The sequence below is a fragment of the Heloderma suspectum genome, chromosome 3 (assembly GCF_057233095.1).
Source record: "Heloderma suspectum isolate Gila_16-S chromosome 3, 16-S_ref, whole genome shotgun sequence".
NCBI classification, from domain to species: domain Eukaryota; kingdom Metazoa; phylum Chordata; class Lepidosauria; order Squamata; family Helodermatidae; genus Heloderma; species Heloderma suspectum.
Genome location: NC_139460.1, coordinates 326,702,428 through 326,726,888, shown reverse-complemented (window position 1 = coordinate 326,726,888; position 24,461 = coordinate 326,702,428). Strand labels below are relative to the sequence as shown.

The 24,461-nt window shown below is 45.9% G+C and overlaps 1 protein-coding gene across 1 annotated transcript in view; it reads right to left on the bottom strand.

Moving 5' to 3' along the window:
• Positions 1-24,461, bottom strand: part of LPP (LIM domain containing preferred translocation partner in lipoma) — a 382,758-nt gene that overhangs the window by 212,337 nt on the left and 145,960 nt on the right. The window contains exon 6 of the mRNA XM_084847796.1: positions 3,576-3,777. Coding sequence (XP_084703922.1) covers positions 3,576-3,768 — 193 coding nt within the window. The 5' untranslated portion in view covers positions 3,769-3,777. The remainder of the gene's footprint in view (positions 1-3,575; positions 3,778-24,461) is intronic.

The window sequence follows — 24,461 nt, the reverse complement described above, 5'->3', positions numbered from 1 at the left end:
TGGAATTGGGTAGGCACTGCATTAAGCCTGCAGCACCATGCTCACAACAACAACAACAAAACATGCAGAACATCAGGGTGCAAACCTCCCTGCAAAAGTAACTTGTGCTGGAATCCTATGCACATTTTCCTGAGGGTAAGCTTCATTAAACATAATGGGGCTTCTGAGTAGGCATACAGAGGATTGCATAAACTAGGAATATTTATCTCCCCTCCACTTAAAAAACAAACCCCAAACTCCTATTTTTTAAATTAAACCCTTCAGTTCATAGGAACATAGGAAGCTGCCTTATACTGAGTCAGGCCCTGGGTCCATCTAGCCCAGTACTGTTGACACTGACTAGCAACAGCAACTCTCCAAAGTTTCAGGCAGGATTCTTTCCTTGATCTACCTGGAGATGCTGGGGATTGAAACCGGGACCTTCTGCATGCCAAGCATGTGCTCCACCACAGAGCGACAGCCCTTCCTATTGCTCGATAATGGCGACTGACAGACAAAACAGCCCCAGATTTGTTTCTCTGCAACCATGTGAACCCACTTTTCTCAAAGGCTTGAGTGAGGAGAAGGAGAAAAACCAACCCTCTTGTCTGTTTGTATAAAGTCAAATACAGTTCAGAACTTCTCTTTCCCACTGAAGAGAATTCTCTTTAAGAATTCCTCAAGATATGCCCTGGGTGAAATAAAGAAAAGAGAGAACAGGATAGGGGAGGGAAGAAGAAAAAGAAGAATGGTGATTGGAAATGCGGGGGGGGGGGTAGGGGGTAGGGAGAATTCACGAAGCCAAGTGGCTCCTTTCAGAGAGGTAGTACTTCAGAGGAATTTAGGAGGCTGTGGAGCATTTATAAGGATTGCACATACTTAAATTAACTTTATGAAGTGAGGTGGCTGAGGGCTTTTTCCAGCTTTTTTTAAAACTATAGACCTATTTAAAAGCCTCAGCAGTTTCTCGATCATGACGCCACATAGTCCTAACCCTCCTTTTGGAATAATTTGAGTCCTACAGGGGGAGAAATAAGTTTGTGGAGTCTGATTGGATCCTTTGCTGTACTGAAGCTACTAAACTTCTGCAGAAGGCAAAAGTAAAGTTTGGGGCAGTAAAATCAGATGCTGTGTGAAATACCAGTATTTCACATGGAGGGCTTTCTTCCCTTTCTTCTCCCTCTTCAAAATTTCATTGCAAGCTCCCAACAGTGGGTATGTAAGAGCAGAAAAGTAGGTGGTGGGGGGGACAATGAGCGGACTGTGGAAGGAAAGGTGGTGGTGCCCCCTCTAGTTTAAAAGACTGGTGGAGTCCCTATTGGTCTGCCAACAGAGCGAGACCTAAGGCCTCCTAGTAACAGCAAGGCTACTGACCTCAGAGGGAAGACGCAGGCTTGTATTAAGCAGGGCTCTGCACTGCTCTGGATCTGAATTCTGAACCAGAGCAAGGTGATTTGGACCAAATCAGCCTGACCAAATCAGTCTGGATCCAAAGTGGGTCCAGATCAGTCCAAATCGATTCAGAGTGCTTTGGATTATTCTAATGTAACAATTTCCTTAAGATTAGGAGGGGGACAGAAGGAGTTGGGAGGGGTAACGGAGTCCTGGCAAGTGACATCTAGCTGCCAATAGGGCTGAACTTTTAACCCAGCAGTCTCCAATCACAGTAGGGTGATTAAGAGTGGGGTAAAATCACTACTCTATAAGGAAAGGCTTCAGTGTTTGGGCTATTTAATTTAGAAGAAAGGCAAATAAGGGGGAGGATTATACAGTTATATGGAGCAGTGAAAGTGGAGCAGTGCAATAAATAAGCTGAGTTCAGTGTGACTTCTTCTCAGGTAATGTGTACTGCAGCCAAAGAGATGTTTAACTTTTTTCTTCCCTTAACGAGGAGCCTCAGGTCATCTAGTAAAGCTCAATAATGGCAGATTCAGGACAGACAAAAGGAAAGTACTATTTGCACTTCAAAAAAACCTACACCAGATATTAGGGATAGTGCCCTCCTAATGGTCACCTTAAACACCTTCTGATTAGGATCTCTAATCACCTGTGTGGCTTGACAGTTTTTACTTTTTGTTAGGGATGGCGGAGAATTCCGCCACGGATTTCAGTGAGATTCCCCAAAATCCGTGGCAGAATGGCCTGCCCCCCGCCCTCCCCCCACAGATCCCCCCCAGGATGAGACTTACCTAGGGCGGATGTTCCGGGCGGTGGTGGCTCCAGCAGCGGCAGCAGCGGCTGGTCTTTCGACTGGCTGCCACAGCCGCCATTTGCATTCTGGCCTTTGCCGTGATAGGCTACACAAGTCTTTACGTAGCCTATCATGGCAAGCCAATCAAAAAAACAACAACAACGGCGTACGTAAATGGTGGCGGCTACGGCAGCCCCCATTTGCGTTCCTTATTTTTCGCCGTTTTAGTCTACGTAAATATTTACGTAGACTATTATGGTGGGAAAAAAGGGGAACGCAAATAGCGTAGTGGGCGCTATTTGCATTCCTCTTTTATTCGCAGTTTAGCCTACGTAAATATTTACGTAGGCTAAAACAGCGAATAAAAAAGGAACGCAAATAGCGCCCACTGCGCTATTTGCGTTCCCTTTTTTTTTCACCGTAGTAGTCTACGTAAATATTTACGTAGACTAAAACAGCAAAAAATAAGGAACACAAATGGCGGCTGCCGTAGCCGCCGCCATTTACATACACCGTTTTGTTTGGGTTTTTTTTTTTTACCCAGAGTAAAAAGTCTTTTTTACAAAGACTTACGTAGCCTATCATGGTTCCCTGGCTGGACGCAAATGGCAGCCGCTACAGCAGCCGCCATTTGCATCCGCACGAGCCAGTCCGCGGCTGGAAATCCGGCTGCGGACGGCCCTGGCCTGGCCGGCTGCTCCGCGGAACTGCCGCGAAGCAGAGCCGGCCGTCAAGGATTCCGGAGGGGAGGACCGGATCGCCCCCCCCCCGTCGAGGATTCTGGGGGGAGGGGCGGAGCGCCTCCCCCATGAACACAATCCGTGAAAAGGTAAGTGACTTTCGTACATCCCTACTTTTTGTTTTAGTCTTTGAGAAAAAGAAACTTTATGCCTGGCTAGTACAAAAGCCACGGGACTTAACTGTCTGAATGTTGGCAGCTTCAGTCAACTCTATAGGAGCTGCCAGGTCCCCAAATTCCATGCACTTATGTGGAAGAGCAAAAAAAATTATAGCTCTTTGCTTTGACAGATTTTCTTGAAAAAAGCAAATTTTACCTGTGACTAGCACAAAAGTCACTGGACCTAACTGTCTGAATGTTGGCAGGTTCAATCAGCTCCATGGGCACTACCAGGTCTCCAGAGTTCATGTATTTATCATACAAACTTTAAAAGCTTTGGCTGTTTCTGTTTTCCAGTGCAAGTCAATGGCAAAATGTTAAAAAAATGGTAATTAGGATAGCTCAAAAAATCCAGAGCACAGCTCAGAAGATCCAGGACTCATGCCCAGGGGGGCTCTCTTCAATATGCCCTGTTTTAATGTGCATCTTATTGTTTTATTGGTGTTAGACACCTTAAGGCATTATTGAGAAAGGAGGATTCACATTCGGAAATCAATCGTTCCTTACCTTCCCCTTCTGTCTGTCTGTACGGGTTGTATTTCGGCTTAGGTGCTACAACTGGAGCAAATTTCTTTGGTGTCTGCTGAGTGGACCTGGAGATGCTAGGGGTCCCAAATGCATGCGTCGTCTCCATCCTTGCAGTCACATGACCCACAGGCTCGCTGGTGTTCTTTGGCGGCAGCCATGATGGGTGAGACATCGCTCAGGTCTAAGAAAAGAGATGGGTAAATGCATTTATGAAGTTATTGTACAGATTTGTATCCCACCCTTCAGTGTAACAGAATGGCTTATGAAAGGGCTGGGGACCCTCAGGCCATGCCCTCCCGCCACTGCTCCCACCTCCTTTCCCCCACTACTGCTCAGTTGGTGGTTTCCTGGCTTTTGTCCAGTTTTCCCCCCCTTCTAAAAGTTTGAAATGCTTCTCTGAAGGCTCAGTTACTGGCAGTAAAAGCTTTCAGCTACAATAGGCTGGTATTTCTTTTCTATTATTTTTAGCCCTGACACTTGTTTTTGGCCCCACCAACCACTGGAATGAAGCCCCCTGACAGCTTCTTTTAATTTGATGTTAGCCCTCAGGCTGAAAACGTTTCCCCACCCCTGGCTTACAACGAAGTGATGAAAATGAAAAAAGAAAACAAACCAAAAAAACCACACAAAACCCAGCAATAAAGCAATGAGCAAATAACAAATGAAACCAGCAGTGGGGGAAAAGGCAGTCTTAAAACGACTGTGTCTAAGTTTAAAAGCATGGGGAAATTAAAAGGCCTTAGCTTGGCAGCAAAACGACAACAGAGTAAGAACCAGGAGAAACTTCCTGGAGAAGGGCATAGCCATGACGGAGAAGCGCGGGGCAAGACCAAGACAAAAAATACCAGGGAGCTGAGCCCCAGGCCTGCGCCAGCTAAGATTGTTTTCACTGAAATTCCAAGCCATATCCACTGAATATGGCTTGGAATATGGTGGGGCAACGCCACAGAAATCTCAGCAAAACACTGTGCCTGCGTGGTGCCTCCGGAGTCGAATGTTGAGGCTCAGGCTAAAATGATATTCACAGTGTCTAACCAAGGTACATTTATGACAGGTAAACGAGGCCAGGTTTGCGGAGGATACTCAAAAATCGAGGAAAACATTTGCTTAGATTAAGTGGTGAACTGTAGAGATGTTAATATGATTTATGGATCACTGTCTGTTCTTTAAATCTGCAGGAAATGTAGATTGATTTTCATTCCAGAGATCTGCTGTTTTTTCAAAGGTTATTGGTAACATGCATTTATCGTGCTTGACATATAGTATCACGGCTGCTGTTAATGACCACAATAAATATAGTGCAATATGAAGAAATAGTAAAAGACCAAAAGAACATATTTTCATGAAAAGGAAGTCTGGACAACAAATACAATAAACCTCAAGAGGAATTCTTTCAAGATATGCTGTTAGCTTGGGGGGTGGGGTGGGGGGGCGAGGGGAGAAGACAACACCTTTACTCACTGTTTATATCACCATGTTCAGTCTAAGGATACATTAAAATGTGTTTCAGTTCATTTTTTTTAAAATCAGGCTTTTACCCAGTTTTGCACCTTCCAGACTGAATACGGACTCGGGCGCAAACCATAGACGAAGTCAGTACATTTCTGAGCATGCAGTGTGATTCGCAGACCCAAAAAATGTGTTTGACAGAATGTGTACATTTGAAAAATGCACATGAAAAAATGCGTACTTTTGAAAAATGTGCAGAAATACACTTTAATCAATGGGAGAAGGATGCGTATATTTCAAAGATGCACACAACTGATGTGTACACTTGGACAAATACACACAGATATATGCACATATTTTCATGTGGAAAGGAAAAAACAAATCTCACAATCTGATATGGACTTCAAGGTTAGAGACAGAATTTGGAGAAGTTCAGCGAGCTCCAGTTTTCCTGATTTGCAAATCCCTAGGAAGGCAGCCTTCGAAGTTCCTATGAGTCAGAATATAACTGGAATGCAATGTGTTGACTTCTACTCTAGCCAGAGACCCTTTGTTACACTGAATACACCATGATCAATGACAGTTTACAGTGATTTTCATCGAAAGGTGATGTCCGTCAATAGAGTAAAAAAGCTTGTCTTCATCTACAAAATTTTCACCTATTAGATGAGGAATATTTATGGATTAAATAAAGGAGCACAAAACAATAACCCACAGCCGAGGACTACTCCTGAAAAGCAGCAGAAAACATGACTGGTTTCAGGCCAAGCTTTTAATTTCCCAAATAATGTCTACGATATATTTGAACTGCCACCTCTAAAAGCGAATAGGTAACTCGTGAATGTAATTGAAGGTGCATCTTTACACACGAGACAGGTGTTCCGATGAAGTGAATGTAGTGGCTTCTGCCCTCTGTGGGGCGATGGCTAAAGTGTGGAGCTTGGACATGAAGTAGAACCCCAACCATCAGGTTCGTATCTTCATGAAGGACCAGGCCATACTAGATGTGATGCAAGTCACATCTGGAGTTCCTCCCACACTTTAAAGAACTGAAATGTGGGGAGGGGGTCAAGTTCAAACAGAATCATGTTATGGGTCTGGATGCCCTCCTTGCAGGCTCATGTGGTATATTTTTCCCAATCAAAACCACATTGTTTTTCCATTTCCATTTCCCTTTCATTTTCATTTCATTATTATATTTCTATACCGGACCATAGCCAAAGCTCTGTGGGCAGTTCACAAAATTTAAAAACCATTAAAAAAGACATTGTATAGAGTGCAAAAACCATATATCCATATAAATAGATAGCACCTACACAGACAACATGTATATCTAAAACAATATTTAAAACAATCAACCAAAGACAATCCTGGACCTGGTAAAAACTTACTATATGCTGCCCAATGCCTGAGAGAAGAGGGCAGTTTTAATCTGGCATCAAAAAGATGACAACGTTGGTGCCAGATGTACCTCATCGGGGAGATCATTCCAAAATTGGGGGGCCACCACTGAGAAGGCCCTCCCCTTGTTCCACCCTCTGAGCCTCTCTTGGAGGAGGCCCCCAGAGGAGGGCCTTTGATTCTGAGCATACTGTATGGGTAGGGGTGCACGAAAGTCACTTACCTGTCCTCGAAGCTTTTCGTGGTGGTGGGGAGGCACTTCGCTGCTCCCCCCGCGAAGTTCAGGCTGGGCGGGGAGGCTTCCCGCCTCGCCCAGCCGAAATTCAGGCCGGGGGGGAGGCTTCCCGCCTCGCCCGGCCGAAATTCAGGCCGGGGGGGAGGCTTCCCGCCTCGCCCGGCCGCGAACTAAAAAGTTATAAAAAAAACAAAAACGTCCCCGTGATAGGCTACGTGACGATTAACGTAGCCTATCACGGCTAGATCTGCAAAGTCAGCCGTGATAGGCTACGTAAATCGTCACGTAGCCTATCACGGGTGACTTTAAAAAAAAAAGCGCGTACGCAAATGGCGGCCCCCATAGGGAGCCGCCATTCCTGTTCCTTATTTCGTCGCTGTAGTCTACGTAAATCTTTACGTAGACTACGGCGAAAATAAGGGCAACGCAAATAGCGTTGCCCTTATTTTCGCCATAGTCTGCGTAAAGATTTACGTAGACTACAGCGACCAAATAAGGAACAGGAATGGCGGCTCCCTATGGGGGCCGCCATTATCCGTACGCGCTTTTTAAAAATTTTTTTAAAGTCACCCGTGATAGGTTACGTGACAATTTACGTAGCCTATCATGGCTGACTTTGCAAATCTAGCCGTGATAGGCTACGTTAATCGTCACGTAGCCTATCACGGGGGCGTTTGTTTGTTTTTTTCTTTTATTGGAATGGCAGCGGCGGCAGCCGGTCGAAAGACCGGCTGCCGCTCCCGCCCCGGACGAAGACCCGCCGAACCGCCGGCTGGACCCGCCGCCGGGAGGGACATTCGCCAAAGGTAAGTCCTGTCCCGGGGGGGGTGCGGGGGGCGGGGGGGTGCGGAGAATTTCTCCCCGAAACTTGTTCGGGGGGCCAAACACGTTGGTGCTCGGCCTCCCGAAGTTTCGGGGAGAAATTCTCCGCCAACCCTATGTATGGGTCAATTTGTGTCAGGAGACACGCTCCATCAGGTATTGTGGTCCCGAGCCATGTAAGGCTTTATATATCAAGACCAGCACCTTGAACTGGGCACAGAAACATACAGGCAGCCAATGCAAGCGGGCCAGAGTCGGTCTGATATGTGCAGACCTTCTGCTCCCTGTTATCAATCTGGCCGCTGCATTTTGCACAAGCTGCAGCTTCTCTCACCCATGGCAGGGAAAGATGCTGGGACTATGCATCTTTTCTTGCGCAGGGAGAAAAGCAGTTGTGGTAAGGGAAGAATGGTGAACAGCCTGCAGGAAGTAAGGATGGGCAACTATGCAATGTTTGGGTTTGTTGAGGTTCTCCACTTTTTTCCCCCTCAAAGCTTGTTTGGTCTTGTTTGCATGCCCAAATATAAGCATCATTTTTTTTAATTGGAAAAAATGTGCATTTTTTAAAGTCCACAATTGTTTCAAATTATAAAAGCCACATTTTTAAAATGTGTATTTTTTCCTGACCCAAAATGTGCATTTCTCCCAAACACATGAACATGAGAAGGGGGATTTGTGCAAATACATATTTGTGCAAGTGCATACATGCACAAGTGTGCATGTGTACAAGTGCACACTTTTGAATGTGAATCCAAGTTCAGGAAATTGTCAAAATTCCCCGAGAATTGTGTTCCTGATCATGTTTGCATTTGGGGTTGAGAATGGGACATGTTTGCATGATTTGCCAACAGGAACGAAATTCTTGCACATCCCTAGCAGGAAGCAACTCCAATGGCTGGTACTCCAATCAAATGTGGATCCCCCCACAGCTGTCTGTGTGTGGATGCCAGCCTTCCTCAACCTGGTGCCCCCTCCAGATGTGCTGGCCTGCACTCCAATTAACCCCAGCCAGCATGGGAAAGGGGCAGCGTAACTTGGCGACACATGACATAGAATCATAGAATAGTAGGGTTGGAAGGGGCCTACAAAGCCATCGAGTCCAACCCCCTGCTCAATGCAGGAATCCAAGTCAGAGCATCCCTGACAGATGGCTGTCCAGCCTCGTCTTGAACGCCTCCAGTGTGGGAGAGCCCACCGCCTCCCTCGGGAATTGGTTCCATTGTCGTATTGCTCTAACAGTCAGGAAGTTTTTCCTGAGGTTCAGCCGGAATCTGGCTTCCTGCAACTTGAGCCCATTATTCCGTGTCCTGCAGTCTGGGATGATCAAGAAGAGATCCTGGCCTTCTTCTCTGTGACAACCTTTCAAGTACTTGAATAGCACTATCATATCTCCCCTCAGTCTGAGTCTTCTCTTGTCATGGCTAAACATGCCCAGTTCTTTCAGTCTCTCTTCATAGGGCTTTGTTTCCAGTCCCCTGATCATCTTTGTTGCCCTCCTCTGAACCCTCTCCAGTTTGTCTGCATCCTTTTAAAGTGTGGTGCCCAGAACTGGACACAGTACTCCAGATGAGTAGTGCTGAGTAGTAGTCTACCAGTGAGTAGTCTACCAGTGCTGAGTAGAGTAGTGTCATCATGCCACAATGTGTGATTCCAAACTACAACTACCAAGATGCACCTTGATATTGTGCATGCCCCAAAACTCGGGGGAATGGAATGGCATTTTGTATTAAAGGAGCCCATCTGAGCTCACATGGATAAATCCGTTACTTCCCAAGTAAGTTACGAATTCACTTGCGGTAAGTTCCTCCATCACTAATTATATAAGGAAAAATGGCTTGAAAAAATGGTACATTATGAAAAAATGCACACAAACATGGATATTTTGGGAGAAACATGCACAAAAATGCTCACAATTTTTCATGAAAACTTCTTTAAAAAAAACCCTCAACATTTGTGATGAACCGAACTTAACACTAGATGAGCTTCTGCCAAGAAGTTTCTGCCTGCAAGGGCATGGCTCAGTGAGAAGACCTATGCTTTATATACCAAAGTGTCATGTTCAATCCCCAGCACCTCCATTTCAAAAGGATCAAGTAGCAGGCGAGGGATTTCTCCCAGAGACCCCAGTGAGCGGCTTCCAGTCAAAGTAGACAATACCAGGTTAGGTGGACCAGTGGCCTAACTAACCTTCATCAGTTCCTCTATTTCCCCCTTTGACCACCTGTCCCAGTGTCACCAGTGAGTAAGAAGAATGAGTGACTTACAGGGTTCCCAATTTGATCCCTCTTAGATGCCTCACACTGGCTCACTTCTCTGCTCCACTCCAGCTGCTGATATAAGAATGAGGGGTTCGGGGGGGTGGGTGTTAATTCATTTAGTCTGCTAGATCTCCTTCTCGTTTTGGTTCTCCATGGTGTGTAAGGTAAAGACTCTGAAGGGAGACTGAAACTAAGCAAAGAAATGAGCAGCAACACTCCCGGGATGGCCCAGCACAGAAAAAACAAATCCTTGGCAGCCAATGTCCCTCAATATATCTTCGATTTTATCAGCATGTGCCTCTCATTAAGTCTTTCAGTTGTCTTTTGATGGTTCTGCTAAGCAGATGTGAGCTTATTTAGTTTCAGATCCATCTTTTTTTTTGCCTCTTGCTCAAACAGATGGCTGTTCTTTTCTTCTTCAGCTAAGCAACGTTCATATAAAATGGGGGTGGGGGGACTTTCGTGAAGGCTTCCTTAAAAGATACCACATGAAAAACGAACAATGTGCAAGCAAAGGATGGACCGCCTACCCAACCAGAGGTATTCAAGGAGATCCTCTGCTCTGGTTGGTTTCATTCAAAGCAAAACAAAAGTACTTATTCAACAATTACATCTAGTAACACACATTAATTCTTCAACAATGAATAAGCTTTGCAAGAGATGAGACGCTGACCAGCTCCACTGCATGGAGGATGGACCTTCGATACTGAATCCACAGTGAAGTCATCTTCTCATAGCAGCAGTGTATCATGCAGCTGCAGGTCACGCAACCCTCTGATCCATTTTCTGAGGGCTGGTTCTTCCACTTTAGGGATGGGCAGATAAGCAAATTTCAAAGCTCTCCCTTTCCCATGTTGATGTTCGTTTGCAGTGTTCTTGCTTGTGAATGCAAGTGTGGTATTTTTCTTTTCTTTTTCCTGAACAGGAAAAGTGTGCATTTTCAAATCAATGTGCAGCCCCCTCCCCACTGATTAAAGCGTGAAAATACTTCCTTTTTGGAAAAATCACATTTTACAGTGTGCATTTTTCAAAATGGGTGCATTTGAGAATGTGCAAGCTTTTTTTTGAAAATTGCAATTGTGCTCATGTTCAGGGTTCCAAGGAGCCATTTTTGTCAAAGTTTGGAGTGTCAATAAAATCCTTGTGCATCTCTCTCTCTCTCTCTCACACACACACACACACACACACACACGATTTCTGGAACATAGAATGACAAACTGCCGGTGTGAAAGAGCTATCATAAATCAAATGACACGGACAGAAAATTTTCATACAAGTCAGTATCAACTCAAAATGCAGTGGAGGTAGTTCTAACATTCAACGGCCAATCATCAGAGACAGAGTTGTGAGAAATAGCTCTGGTGCAGCTAAGCACAAGGCAAAGGTGGGCTGATATCAGCAAAAATGAGTCATCTGCTAGTTGCTGAAAACAGCAAGCAATCCTGACTCACCAGTCTTAGAGGGGTCACGGAATATAACCTGACCAATGTATTTAGCCTACTGGTGTAAGGAGCCTTCCTTGGCTGGTGTCAGCTGTGCCTTCTGCAGCTCCCTACTTTGGACAGAGCTGAGTAGGGGTGCACAAGATAAATCCCCATCTCACATCCTCTGGGTCATCAATTCAAGATTCACTGCAGACATGAGTCTGGATACGCAGAATTTCAAGTAACACATGGTGGAACGTGTGTCTGTGTGTAAAAGGAATAAATTGAGCTGTCTCCGCATGGAATTGGCATTTAACTAACACCTGGTAGCCCTTATCTGACAGTGCTAGGAGGTAAGACAGAAGCGGCCCCATCATTAAGGTTCACAAACAGCTTCTTCCCACTGAACACCCCACCGGGAGTAAATGCCTTGACACTGACGATATCCTGAAATGTGGATTCCTAGACTGGTTCATTCTCACTCGCTCTCTGCTTTCTGTGCCATGGAGCTGGGGCAAAGGGATTCAGTTTCTAGAAGTGCTCAAGGATACAGAACTGAAACCTGCATTTCAGGAAGCAGACTGGAAAGCAAAACCCAGGGTGGAGAGCCATCTCCTTTGATGGGAAAATTCGCTGTGGTTTCAGGGTCTTTAGACTTAGGGAAGTGTTCCCTTACAGTGCACTGCTGAACTTTTGCTTAATGTAGAAATATAAAACTGAGACTTGGATATGAAACCCAGTTTGGGGAAGAAGGGGAACAGGAATGGTTACACTTTCATTTGAGAAGTCCCAACTGGAAGCCTCGAGATCCCTAAATGTTTCACCACTGGAGATAGGCCAGATCAGAACTTGGTGAAAGGGAACACGCTCCCTTCCACTGAGGTGTGCTGATCTATTTCTTGATCTACAGCCTTCAGTCCTGATGGGTATATGCTGCCTCTAGGTTCAGAGGCAGTATGCCTATGTACACCTGTTGCTGGAGAACATGGGTGGGAGGGTGCTGCTGCAGTCATGTCCTGCTTGTGGGTTTCCTGTGGGCAGCTGGTTGGCTACTGTATGAACAGAATGCTGGACTAGATGGAGCCTTGCTCTGATCCAACATGGCTCTTCTTATGTTCTTATGGGAGTTCATTAATGAAATTCTTGCTTAACACAGGGTCATCCCATGAAGCTGATCAGTGGGAGATTCAGGACAGATAAAAGGAAGGACTTCTTCACACTGCGCATAAACTATGGAATTCACTACCACAAGATGTAGCGATGGCCACTGATTTGGATGGCTTTAGAGGGGGACTGGACAAAGTCATGGAGGAGAAGGCTATGAATGGCTACTAGTCCTGATGGCTATATGCTACCTCCAGGATCAGAAGCGGTATGCCTACAGTATGTACACCAGTTGCCAGGGAACATGGGCAGGAGGGTGCTGTTGCAGATATGTCCTGCTTGTGGGTTTCCCGTGGGCAGCTGGTTGGCCACAGTGTGAACAGAATGCTGGACCAAGCGGACCCTTGGTCTGATCTAGCATGGCTCTTCTTATGTTCTTACAACAGTGATGAAATGAGATCAAGAGGGCTGCCTGAAGTCCCAAATAACAGGAAGTACAAGGCACTACTTTAAAATGGCTTAATATGGTTTCTCTCTGCTTTGATGGCTTAACAGGATTGGGAGAATGGCTAGAGCAGCCTTCCCCCATTTGCTATGCTCCAGATGTGATGGACTGCAACTCCCATGATCCCCAGCCAGCATGGCCAATCCCCAGCCAGTATGGCCAATCCCCAATGGCCATTTGTTGTTGTTGTTGTTCAGTCATTAAGTCATTAAGTCGTGTCCGACTCTTCGTGACCCCATGGACCATAGCACGCCAGGCCTTCCTGTCCTCTGCTCTCTCCCAGAGTGTGCTCAAGTTCATATTCATTGCTTCAGTGATGCGATCTAGCCATCTCATCCTCTGCCGCACCCTTCTCCTTTGGCCTTCAATCTTTCCCAGCATCAGGGTCTTTTCCAGGGAGTTTTCTCTTCGCATTAGGTGGTCAAAATATCTGAGCTTCAGCTTCAGTATCTGTCCTTCCAATGAGCAGTTAGGGTTGATTTCCTTTAGGATTGACTGATTTGACCTCCTTGCAGTCCAGGGGACTCGTAAGAGTCTTCTCCAGCACCACAGTTCGAAAGCATCAATTCTTCGGCGCTCAGCCTTCCTTATAGTCCAGCTCTCACAGCCATACATTACTACTGGGAAAACCATAGCTTTGATTAGACGGACCTTTGTCGGCAAGGTGATGTTTCTGCTTCTTACGATGCTGTCTAGGTTTGCCATAGCTTTCCTCCCAAGGAGCAAGCGTCTTTTCATTTCATGGCTACAGTCACCGTCTGCGGTGATCTTGGAGCCCAAGAAAGTAAAATCTGTCACTGCTTCCATTTCTTCCCCTTCTATATGCCAGGAAGTGATGGGGCCAGATGCCATGATCTTCGTTTGTTTTAATGTTGAGTTTCAAACCAGCTTCTGCACTCTCCTCTTTCACCCTCAACAAGAGGCTCTTGAGTTCCTCTTCGCTTTCTGCCATTAGGGTGGTATCGTCTGCATATCTGAGGTTGTTGATAATTCTCCCAGCAATCTTAATTCCGACCTGTGATTCATCCAGCCCGGCATTTCTCATGATGTACTCTGCATATCAGTTAAATAAGCAGGGTGACAATATGCAGCCTTGTCGTACTCTTTTCCCAATTTTGAACCAATCGGTTGTTCCATGTCCGCTTCTTACTGTTGCTTCTTGACCCTCGTACAGGTTTCTCAGGAGACAGGTAAGGTGGTCTGGTACGCCCATCTCTTAAAGAATTTGCCACAGTTTGTTGTGATCCACACAATCAAAGGCTTTAGCGTAGTCAATGAAGCAGAAATAGACGTTTTTCTGGAATTCTCTTGCTTTCTCCATGATGCAGCGAATGTTGGCGATTTGATCTCTAGTTCCTCTGCCTCTTCGAAACCCAGCTTGTACTTCTGGTAGTTCTCGGTTCGCATACTGCTGAAGCCTAGCTTGTAGGATTTTGAGCATCACCTTGCTGGCGTGTGAAATGAGCGCAATTGTACAGTAGTTTGAGCACTCTTTGGCATTGCCCTTCTTTGGAATTGGAATGTAAACTGACCTTTTCCAGTCCCAATGGCCATGCTGGCTGGGAATGATGGAAGTTGTAGCCCAAGACATCTGGACGGCACCAGGTTGGAGGAGGCTGAGCTAAAGCACTGGGAGCTTTCCCATTTAGAAAGAGGGCAACGGATGGGGAACATGACAGTGGGTGATGATACATGAATTACTGCTCTAAAATGATTAGTGGGTTAGTGAGGATTATTTTTCCCTCCCATGTAACACTAGAACTCAAGATCTCTTGGCCAGTGAACTAACTGATGGAAGGACTGGACAGACTAAAGACAGTATTTGTTTAGCCAACCACAAGATGTTGTTATGACCACCAATTTGGATGGCATTAAAGTGTGGTTAGACAAATTCATGGAAGATAAGGCTATCAGTGGCTGCTAGACCTGGTGCCGATATGCTCCCTCCAGGATCAGAGGCAGTAGGCCTATGTACACCAGTTGCTGGGGAACACTGGCAGGAGGGTGCTGTTGCACTCGTGTCCTGCTTGTGGGTTTCCCATTGGACATTTGGTTGGTCACTGTATGAACAGAATGCTGGACTGGATGGACCTTGGTCTGATCCAGCATGGCTCTTCTTATGTTCTGATGTAACATGTATTTTGCTTTTGGGATTTGCTGCGACAAGATGCAGTGACGGCTTTAAAGAAGATGGGATCAATTAACGGGGAACAGATCTAACAACAAGCTAACAGAGCAGCCACATCCAGCTTCTTCCTGGATGGACCCAACTGGAATGGCAGACATGCCTGCAAGCAACTCAAACACTGGCACAGCTGTTGGCCTTGTCTCTTCTTCCACCGTACCGCTCGTCAAGCTGCCATGCATTTATCGGTCTTATTCATTCTTTAAACATACCCAGGCCCAAACTGATCTGCAAAACTGCTCTAGGGAGTAGAGGGAGTTTTCTTGGTGGTATCACAGAGGGCAGAATGGATTCTGCATCAAAGTTCACATGCGCGTGCACACACACACACACACACACAAGTCCTGCTCCAAACTTGGTCCTGGTTTTTAGCAGTGCTGTAGCAGAAATGTCTATTCTTCCATTTGGGGCATTTTGTGGGGGGCGAGGAGTGTGTGTGAGGGGGGTTGAGAACAAACACTTGACTGAAAGGGGCTGGGAGAGGTGAGCATTTCGGAGAATCTTCTCCTCGGGGAGGGGGACAGGGTTTCCACATACCTTTTTAAGAGTAGGCAATTCTTGAGGGGTCTTTTGTCTATTTTTATTTTAAAAAACAAACAACAAAACAAAACAAAAAAACACCCCCAAACAAAAAAGCACTTGCAGGAGGCCAGGGCTCTCCTCCAGCCTGGCAGTCCTTTCTGGACTCCCAGGAGGTCATGAGACCTCTCCCTCTCCAATAGGCATTCAGGAAGAACTCCCGGCTAGAGAAGAGTCTTGGGCTCCTGTAAGTACAGGGGGTGTTACAGGGGGTAAAAACAATGCCGCCTTCGCAGGGAGAGAAAAAGTTCTCAGAAATAGGGGACAGGATTCAGCACAGCACTAGGTCCTGGAGAGTAACAGATACTTTGGACTGCTCTTGGTGAGGACAAATTCAGAGGTGCCCCACTGCTCTTCAAATGTTACATCTATTGCCACCTCTGCAAACCTTTTTATTATCTGGGTAGCTCTCCAGCTAGCTAGCACTCTAATGCTCCAAGCTGGACACAGTGATCCAGATGAGAGGGGTCCCATTGTGTCTTTGTTATTACAGGTGTCTGCCACAACAGCTTTCCCCAACCTAGTGCCCTCTGGATGTTTTGGACCACAACTCCCAGCATTCCTGACCATTGGCCATGCTGGCTGATGGGAGCTGAAGTCCAAAACATCTGGAAGGCACCCATTTGGGGAAGGCTGTGCTACAACATTGACCTTCTCGTATGTCTGCACTGCAATGAGAGAAGACACAGATGGAGGACAGAGAGGTGATTCTAGCAATCACTGCTAGAAGTGGTTGCCAGCCAAAACACAATGGCCAGCAGACCAGGTTTCCAAGCAAGAGGTTTAAACTGGAGGAAGGATGTAGGACAGCCTGCCAAGCTAACAGCTCAAATCATCGTGGCTCAAAGGCAAATAGTTTGTTTCAGGGCTTCACAGCAGGGCTTCTCAGCCACTACTAAACAGCCATAAATTGTTTGAGAAGAAAATGAACCCAAACAGAAAAGCTGCCTCTCCTAATATGGATAAAAAGGGAGCAAACAGCCACGCCCTGCCAGAACGGTATTTGCATCTCCAAATGGCAAGAGGGGGCCGCATGTTTTTGCAGCTCATTTCTGCCATCTGCTACTGCCTTTGCCGCAGCAAATGCAATTAGAAATACGCCCCCCCTTTACAATTCTGTGGATATTGGCAAGGGTAGGCCACAGGCATCTGAGCACATGGAAAGCGAAAGCAAGATCAGGACAGAGGGGGATGGAGCCCTGAGATGACGGTTGCAGACGAGGGTCCTCTGAGCCGAGGGGGCGGGGTGGCAGAATGCAGGCAGACTGGAGGGGGATACAGAGACACACTCAGACAGGCAGAGATATCCACTGCAATCAAGGCTAGGTTTTGACTGTGTCCCAAGCAAAGGCTTGAGGCTGACCCTGAAGGACATCTAGGTAAGGCAGGCCGGGAAGAACCATGGGGCCAGGGAGAACAATACTGCTCCACCTTCCTTGACTCTCCCGGACTGATGGAACCAATGCCCAGAGCAGCAGGCTTTCCGTTCAAATCCTGACCGATATGCAGAACTGCAACCGTGCTCATGGGTGTTTTGCTGGAGCCAGGGCTGAGCCTTCCAGTGCTCTTTTGGACAGCTCAAGTTTGGGAAGGTGTGCCGCATGCATTTCTGTCCCTATAGACAGCATCGTCACATCAGGGAGCTGCAGGCTACAAGGCGTAACCTTCCTGAAGCTGGAGCCCCAGCAAATTAATTTTAAGAATAAACCTAAGGTCTTGCTTATCGCGCTCTCTTAGCTGACATCCCTGATCTATCCGTGTATCAAGAGTTATGGATTCTTTGAGCATGGGGTGTAGCCAAGTGAATTATTACACAGTCCTGGAAAGACAAATCTTCTCCTGACCTGAAACTGTGGACAGCTGATGTGTGTTCTTGGAGAATGTATGAACTGTGTCTTTATCAACGGAGTGGTAAAGAAGAGGACTTTAAAGCAATTTGGTCTAGTTCAGCCTTCCTCAACCTGGTGCCCTCAAGATGTGTGGGTTACAACTCCCAGTGTCTCCCATATATCCCTCACCATTGGCAATACTGCTCTGCCTAGGGCTGATGGGAATTGATTGTGGACAGGCTTTTTAATAATAATAATAATAATAATAATAATAATAATAATAATAATAATTCCTTTTACTCACATCCAACCTGCAAAAAGTGTTTATTTCAGCTCCCAACAAAGCAGCTTAATCCCAGTGGCTTGATGTTGCAACCACTGGACATCAAAGGCCGTTAATCAGAGCCCTATTATCTTCTATAAAGTCCCAAACTATATTTTTTAAACCAATGATGGGCAACCATTGACTGCCATTTGTGCAGCCCACAGTTCCCCACCCCACCCCTCCACCACAGTTACCACCAAAATCCAAGGGATTCTGCTGAGAAATAAGGCATGTGAGGGGAGTCATCCCTGTACACTCCATTTCTCTGCAGTATTGGGCGCCCTACAGCCTGCCAGACACCCCACTAAAAGGTGTTTTGGGGGCCAATGCGGCATCCCAACCTCACCAAGCCATCCACCCCAGTTTTAAACAGTCAAGAGTGGGAGGAAAGCTGCACAATGAAGGAACATGTCAAATATCTATTCTAGGAATGTACATTTATCTAGTGCTGTGCTGGAAACTTCTCCCACATTTTTTTTTTTTTTTACCATTCTCATTCAATTTGATAGAAGAGCAATTGCTTTCAAAAATAAATTCAATGGTGAAGAAATTGCAGAGAAATGCTCAAGGTTTGGGTTTGGTTTTCTTGGGCTTACCTTACTTAGGAAATGGCCGAGGAGTGACTGCAAGTGCCCTGCTTTTCATTGTACAAAAATCTCTCTGGCAGCCTGTAGCCTCCTCAGCTCCCTACACTTCAACTGATGTCCAGCAGAAGGCATCATGAGCTAGTTCCTCCTTTAGGGCTTTTTCAGATCAGGACGTGCAGGCAGCCTGGGAGGCTGGCTGTGATTAGGTAAGCTCAAAAACACCACCAAAATAAATTCAACATAAATTATAGACTGTCCCGAGAATGAGGCAGATCAATGGCAGACCCTTTCATGGCGGAAGGTAGAAAACTTTTTGGAAACTGGAGGACAGATTTTGGAAAAGCATTAACTCCACCTCATCCCTGGAGCTTGACACAACACTGCCCCCACACACAAACCTGCATTGTGGTGGATGCAATATGAGGGCCAGCCTGCCAACACAGATGATGCTGTTGCAGCACGAAAACCGCCAAAATCCTTACCAAAAATGAAAGTTGTGCTATAGGCCCTGCCAATGATGAGCCCTACCTGTGAGAAACTGTTGAGAATTTCTCCTTCCCCTGGAGAAATTTGGTGAAATTGTCTCCCAAATTTCTCTGCCCACAAATAAAGTGGAGAATTTTGAGAAGCCATTTGTGCACAGCTCTATATTTACCAGATGCTGGCCAACATCCAACACAGAATTAGGTGCACTCAAACCCATCAAAGTCAAGAGGCTTGAGCGCGCTGAACTCCGCACTGGATTGTGGCCAAAGTGATTTTCACTTGGTTACGGTTTATGCTTTGTGGTGTGTGCATTTTCTGCTCCCACCCTTTTTATGCCATATCTTTCTTTTTAAGACTATGGGAAGTTGGCCGAAGCCACTTCCCAGATTTTAACTTTTGTACGGTACTTAAAACCTTAAGCTGACTCGTGTTGGATCAGACCAAGGATCCATCTACTTTTCCCCAGTGGCAAAGCAGGAGTCTCCAGGAAGTCCACAAGCAGGCAAAATAAGTACGAAGGCAAAAGGGTTACACTGCCCCAGAGGTTCTATTTAGCTGACATGGGTAGTAGCCACAGACAGACCTCTCCTCCACCAGGAATTTGTCTAATCCCTTTGGCCATCACCACCAGAACCTGTTGCAGTGAGCCGCTTAGAAATGTTGCGTGACTTAAATTAAAACATTTGATGATGATGCAGGTGATGATACACACACACACTCACTCATACCATGCACACACCGCCATTGGTCCCCGCTAAGATACATCTACCGGAGGTCAGGCCGTGAAGCTCTTTCAGTAAAGAGGCATTCTAGATATGAGCCAAAAGCATTTCTGTATCTCATCTGGGAGTCTCAATGTTATGAAACCCTTATTTTCTTTAATGCAACACTTTATGCTAGACTTCATGCAAAGATTATGGTTTGGAATTAGACCAATGCAAACACAATAATTAACTTCTGGTTGGAAGAGCATCAACAATGCTTGATGAAATGTTAAGAAGCATTCCAAGCTATTGCAACATAAAACCAAGTCATCAAAGAACAGAGACAATCCTGCATGCATCCACTCACAATCTACCCACTATCAAATTCAATGGCACCTCAGTCACTTTGGGAAGTTTATTTATTTATTTAATAAATAATTAAATTTTAATAATTTATTAAAATTATTAATAAATTTAATAAATAATTAAATTTTAATAATTTATTAAAATTATTAATAAATTTAATAAATAAATAAATAAATTTGGGAAGTGTCAGTAGGAACATAGGAAGCTGTCTTACACTGCCTGGGACTCCCCCCCCCCCATTTAAATCACATGCTCTGCCATGCAGTAACTGGCCCTTTCTGGGCCTGGGGTTCTATTTTCATCACCCCTCTCACCCCAGCGTGGGTGAAACAGGCATAACTGTGACAGCAGTGTTCCTCTGCGGGATATAGGAACATCGGAAGCTGCCTTATACTGAGCCAGACCCTTGATCCATCTAGCCCAGTATTGTCAACACTGACTGGCAGCCATGGCTCTCGGGGGATTCAGACAGGAGTTTCCCCAGTCCAACCTGAAGATGCTGGGGACTGAGCCAGGGACCTCCCACATGCAAAGCTGGGGCTCTACCCCTGGGCCACGGCCTTTCTCCACAGTCCACAACTGTACTATCCCAGCCTTCTCCTGATAGGGCTGATGGCAGCCGACCTTTCTGAGGCTTAGACTGAGCTGAACCATACAGTTGAAACCAGCATGTGGTATAGCCCTTCCTGGAACTGTACCACTTCAGGATGCAGATGGGGGTATCACCTCATTGCATCCTTTCCCTTGTCAAGATTTCCCAGCCTCAATTGGTATCTTTGTGGAGGGGGTGGGGGTGGGGTGGGAGGTCATGCCTCTTTCCATGGTTCTTCTAATCTGATCCCGTCTTGATCCAAGTCCAAACTTGGCCCTGCCTCACCCACCAGCAGCTTGGCTCTTTGTTCACACTCCAAGCTTGCTCATACTGTATGCAGAATGATGAGCAGTTCAAGTGTATGTTAGGACTGAGATGAAGCAAGGGGGCTCTTTTGGCCACACATTTTGCCCCCACAGAAAAGGGGCCCCATTTCAGCAGTGCTACAGAGGCACTTTAATGGGCCAAAAGCATTCAGCCACCTGCAGTACAATCCTTGCCAGCTCTCGGCAAGCAAGAGGGAAAGGACCAGGCACGTAGCAGATGGTCTCCTTCCAATGATCACTGCTCAATGTTATGGCTTCTTTTTCTTTTACCACTGTTGTTGTAAGTTGTAATTTAGTGTTATATTATATATGTATTTGAACAGTGATTTTTAATATTTTTTCCAGTGTAAACTGCTTAGAGCAACCTGGGGCACTGCAAATGTTTTCGACTACAACTCCCAGAAGCCCCTGCAAATGTTTCTGACTACAACTCCCAGAAGCCCCAGCCAGCATCGCCAATTGTCAGAGATTCTAGGACTTGCAATCCAGAAGATCTGGAGGGCACCAGGTTGCCTAACCTTGGCTTGGAGATTTTATTCTATTAAGGCAGGGGTGGGCAACTGGTGGCCCTCCAGATGTTTTGGCCTACAATTCCCATCAGCCCTAGGCAGCAGAGCCAAATGTGAGGGCTGATGGGAGTTGTAGGCCAAACCATCTGGAGGGACACAAGCTGCCCACCCCTGTATTACGTGGTATACAAGTACAACAAATAAATCCATAATAAAGCAGCTGTAGCAGACACCGTTATTTACTCATTTGTTATGTTTATATCCCACCTTTTCCTCCAAGGAGCCCAAGGTGGCGTGCGTGATCCTCCTCCTCCCCACTGTATCCTTACAACAACCCTGTGAGGTGGGTCAGGCTGAGAGTCAGTGACTGGCCCAAAGTCATTCAGTGAGCTTCATGGCCAAGCTGGGACTTGAACCCGGGACTCCCAGGTCCAGCACTCTAACCACTACACCACACTGCCTTAATCGAGCCAATCAGTGGTGTGAGGCCCAGCTCAGTCCGTTCCTCCTGCCTTGGGAAGTGCTTTGCCAAGAGCAGGCAAAGGAGCACAATTTTTGCAGCCAACAACTAATCCCCCCTGCCCCCCGGCAAGTACCGGACTTTGTGCTGCAGCATTATGTTCCAAGTACCCACAATTTCTGCTGTTTTGGGAAGAAGGGGCCTGAATCTTGAAAAAGACTGCTTTGTTTTGGGCTTGCAGAACAGCAGAAAAGCAAGTTTCTTTAGGATACTGAAGCCTAGCATGTCCCAAGTGAAGCTGCAGACCTCTTGCAGGTATCTTTCCAGCCAGCCGCTGTGTTCTGATGGTTTTAATTCCTCTGTATTAACACTTCCAAATTTCAGATCTTGCCTCCGGGGACAACAACCACAGAAGCCTCCAGCATAAACTATTTTATGCTGATTTCTAACCTTCCTGGTTAAGCCAGACAGAAGGAAAAGTTAGGCATTCAACACCTTTTAAAGCTGTGAGACCCTAAAACCCCAATATTCTGTAAGCGGACATGCCTGCATGACTCCTTGCTCACCTTTGCTTAAGGCCATACCAAAACTCCCCTGGCTATCTTGCTCACCTGGACCTGTGTTAGCCAGAGATATTTATGTAAAAAAAAAAAAGTTGATAGGTATTTTTTGCATAAATATCTCTGCTGCCATAGGTCTTTGCTCACATCACAAAGGAGAAAAGAAGCCATTGTCTTCTTCCTTCTCTCAATGTATCATACCTAAAAATCAATTTTCCAACATCCGATGAGCAATCTTGAAGTAAGATCTTTGGCTGTTTTTATGTTAATTACTAAATCCTGGGGGAGATAGACAGAGCAAGCCAAATCTCTGGATTTTAGAGAGGGAAAGAGGATTCCTTCCATCCAAGTGGGACTCTCACGCTTTATGCTCAGAAGAGCAACCACACCACCACCACCACACACACACACACTTTCCTCTTCTCTGTCTCCTTTTCTTTTCCTCTTTCAAAAATAGGGATGTCATGGGAGTCTGGGAACAGGGTGGAGTCCGCCAGACTTCCCCCCGCTTGGTCTCCCAGACTCCAGTCCGCAGAACGCCATGCTTGCCCAACTCAACATATGCCAAGCTGTGTCAGTGCAGCGGTCGCCACTGGTCCACCAAGCTGCCATTTTTTGCCTAAATCCCCATTTACACAAATGATGACCATAAAGGGGTCACTTACTCAAGACTGCAGGAATAAAAGATTTGCACCTATACTTTTGCATAAATGGCCCCTTTACGGCCATTTGTGCACCGAACAGGGTCAGGTGGCTGGCAAGAGTCTGGCAAGTGGCACACAGTGCAGATGAGGGTGAGTTCGGCCATCCCTACTCAAAAGAGCTTCCTGTTGCTTTACAAGTCAGCAGATACGGAGAAGTAAATCTCTGCATGATCTTCTATTTTTCTTCTAAGTGGTCCATACTCCAATTATTCTCCTTTTCGCTCTTTTTCCTAATAGTTCACTCCATTGCAAACTCCAAAAAAACCCTTGGCCTTGGAGGTCCCTGTTGCTCTTTTATGCCTCTCTGTCCACTTTCTTCCAAAACCATTTGCATTCGCTCTAAACCCCCTTCAAAACTCTCCCACAATCCCCCAAAACAGTCTGTTTCTCTCTCATTAACATTATCCCAGGCTGAAATGTCTTTCTCCCCCCACTCTCTTCCCCCTTCTCTATGATCAGCTAGTTACACTTACACACACACACACACCCCTCACTAAAAGTTAACATTATGCTCTTTAAGACACTTCCATCACCCCTTTTTATCACACACACTATTTTCTATGTAATGCAGTGCACCTAGCTTCACCACTGATTTTTAAATGCTTATCTTTTAAACTTCTTGGGGTTAATATGCAGTTATAATTCCCCTGAAGTGTGAATTTAATTCTTTTTAAAATCCTCTTTAATACAACAAAGACCTTGCCTTTGCAGACTCTAACTCCCTTAGATTTGGGGGTTATAAGGTTTTCCTAAGCACCCAGAGTTCAATGCCAAAAGATCCCTCATGCATGTGTTTGGTTTACATTTGTGTAATACGCACGTCCATGTAAATTAAAGCATACTTCTTAACAGTTACCTTCTGATGTGTAAACTGAACCCCAGGAAAACTCAGTCCAGTCTGAGTGTATATTCTATATTCGTCATTGGCTGCTGCACCAAAAGGTTAATACCTGCAGGTAACCACGTCATTAAGGAATATTCAGGCACAGTTCAGTTGAAGCAAGTGAGAATCTAGCAGAGGTACCCACAGCCAACCTAAAGTACACTGGGATAAAATTAATGTATTGCCTTTACCCCTTGGTATCATCTAGAGGTAATTCATTATAAGGCTGGAGAAAGAACTGAATCGGGGGTGGAGGGTGGACTGAGAGAACTGCCAACTTGCAGCACCCAGAAACGGCTGCCAAGCACAGCGATTGCTGTGGATGTGTAAACCGACACCCCCCCAAAGCCGAAATTCGTATCTTTAAAATGCAAAGGGTGCCTTTCAATCACGAAGCGCCACACTGATTGACGGGGAATGCTGCTAATAGCTTTGGCATTCAAGACCCCGTCATTACAAGTTCAGCTTTTGGGTGCGATAAGTGGCCAGGCCTGACCTGACGCAGGCGATCCTCATTCAGCAAATCAAGGCCTGCCAGCACCACCTTCCCTGGCCGGCGGGTGTTTAATTTG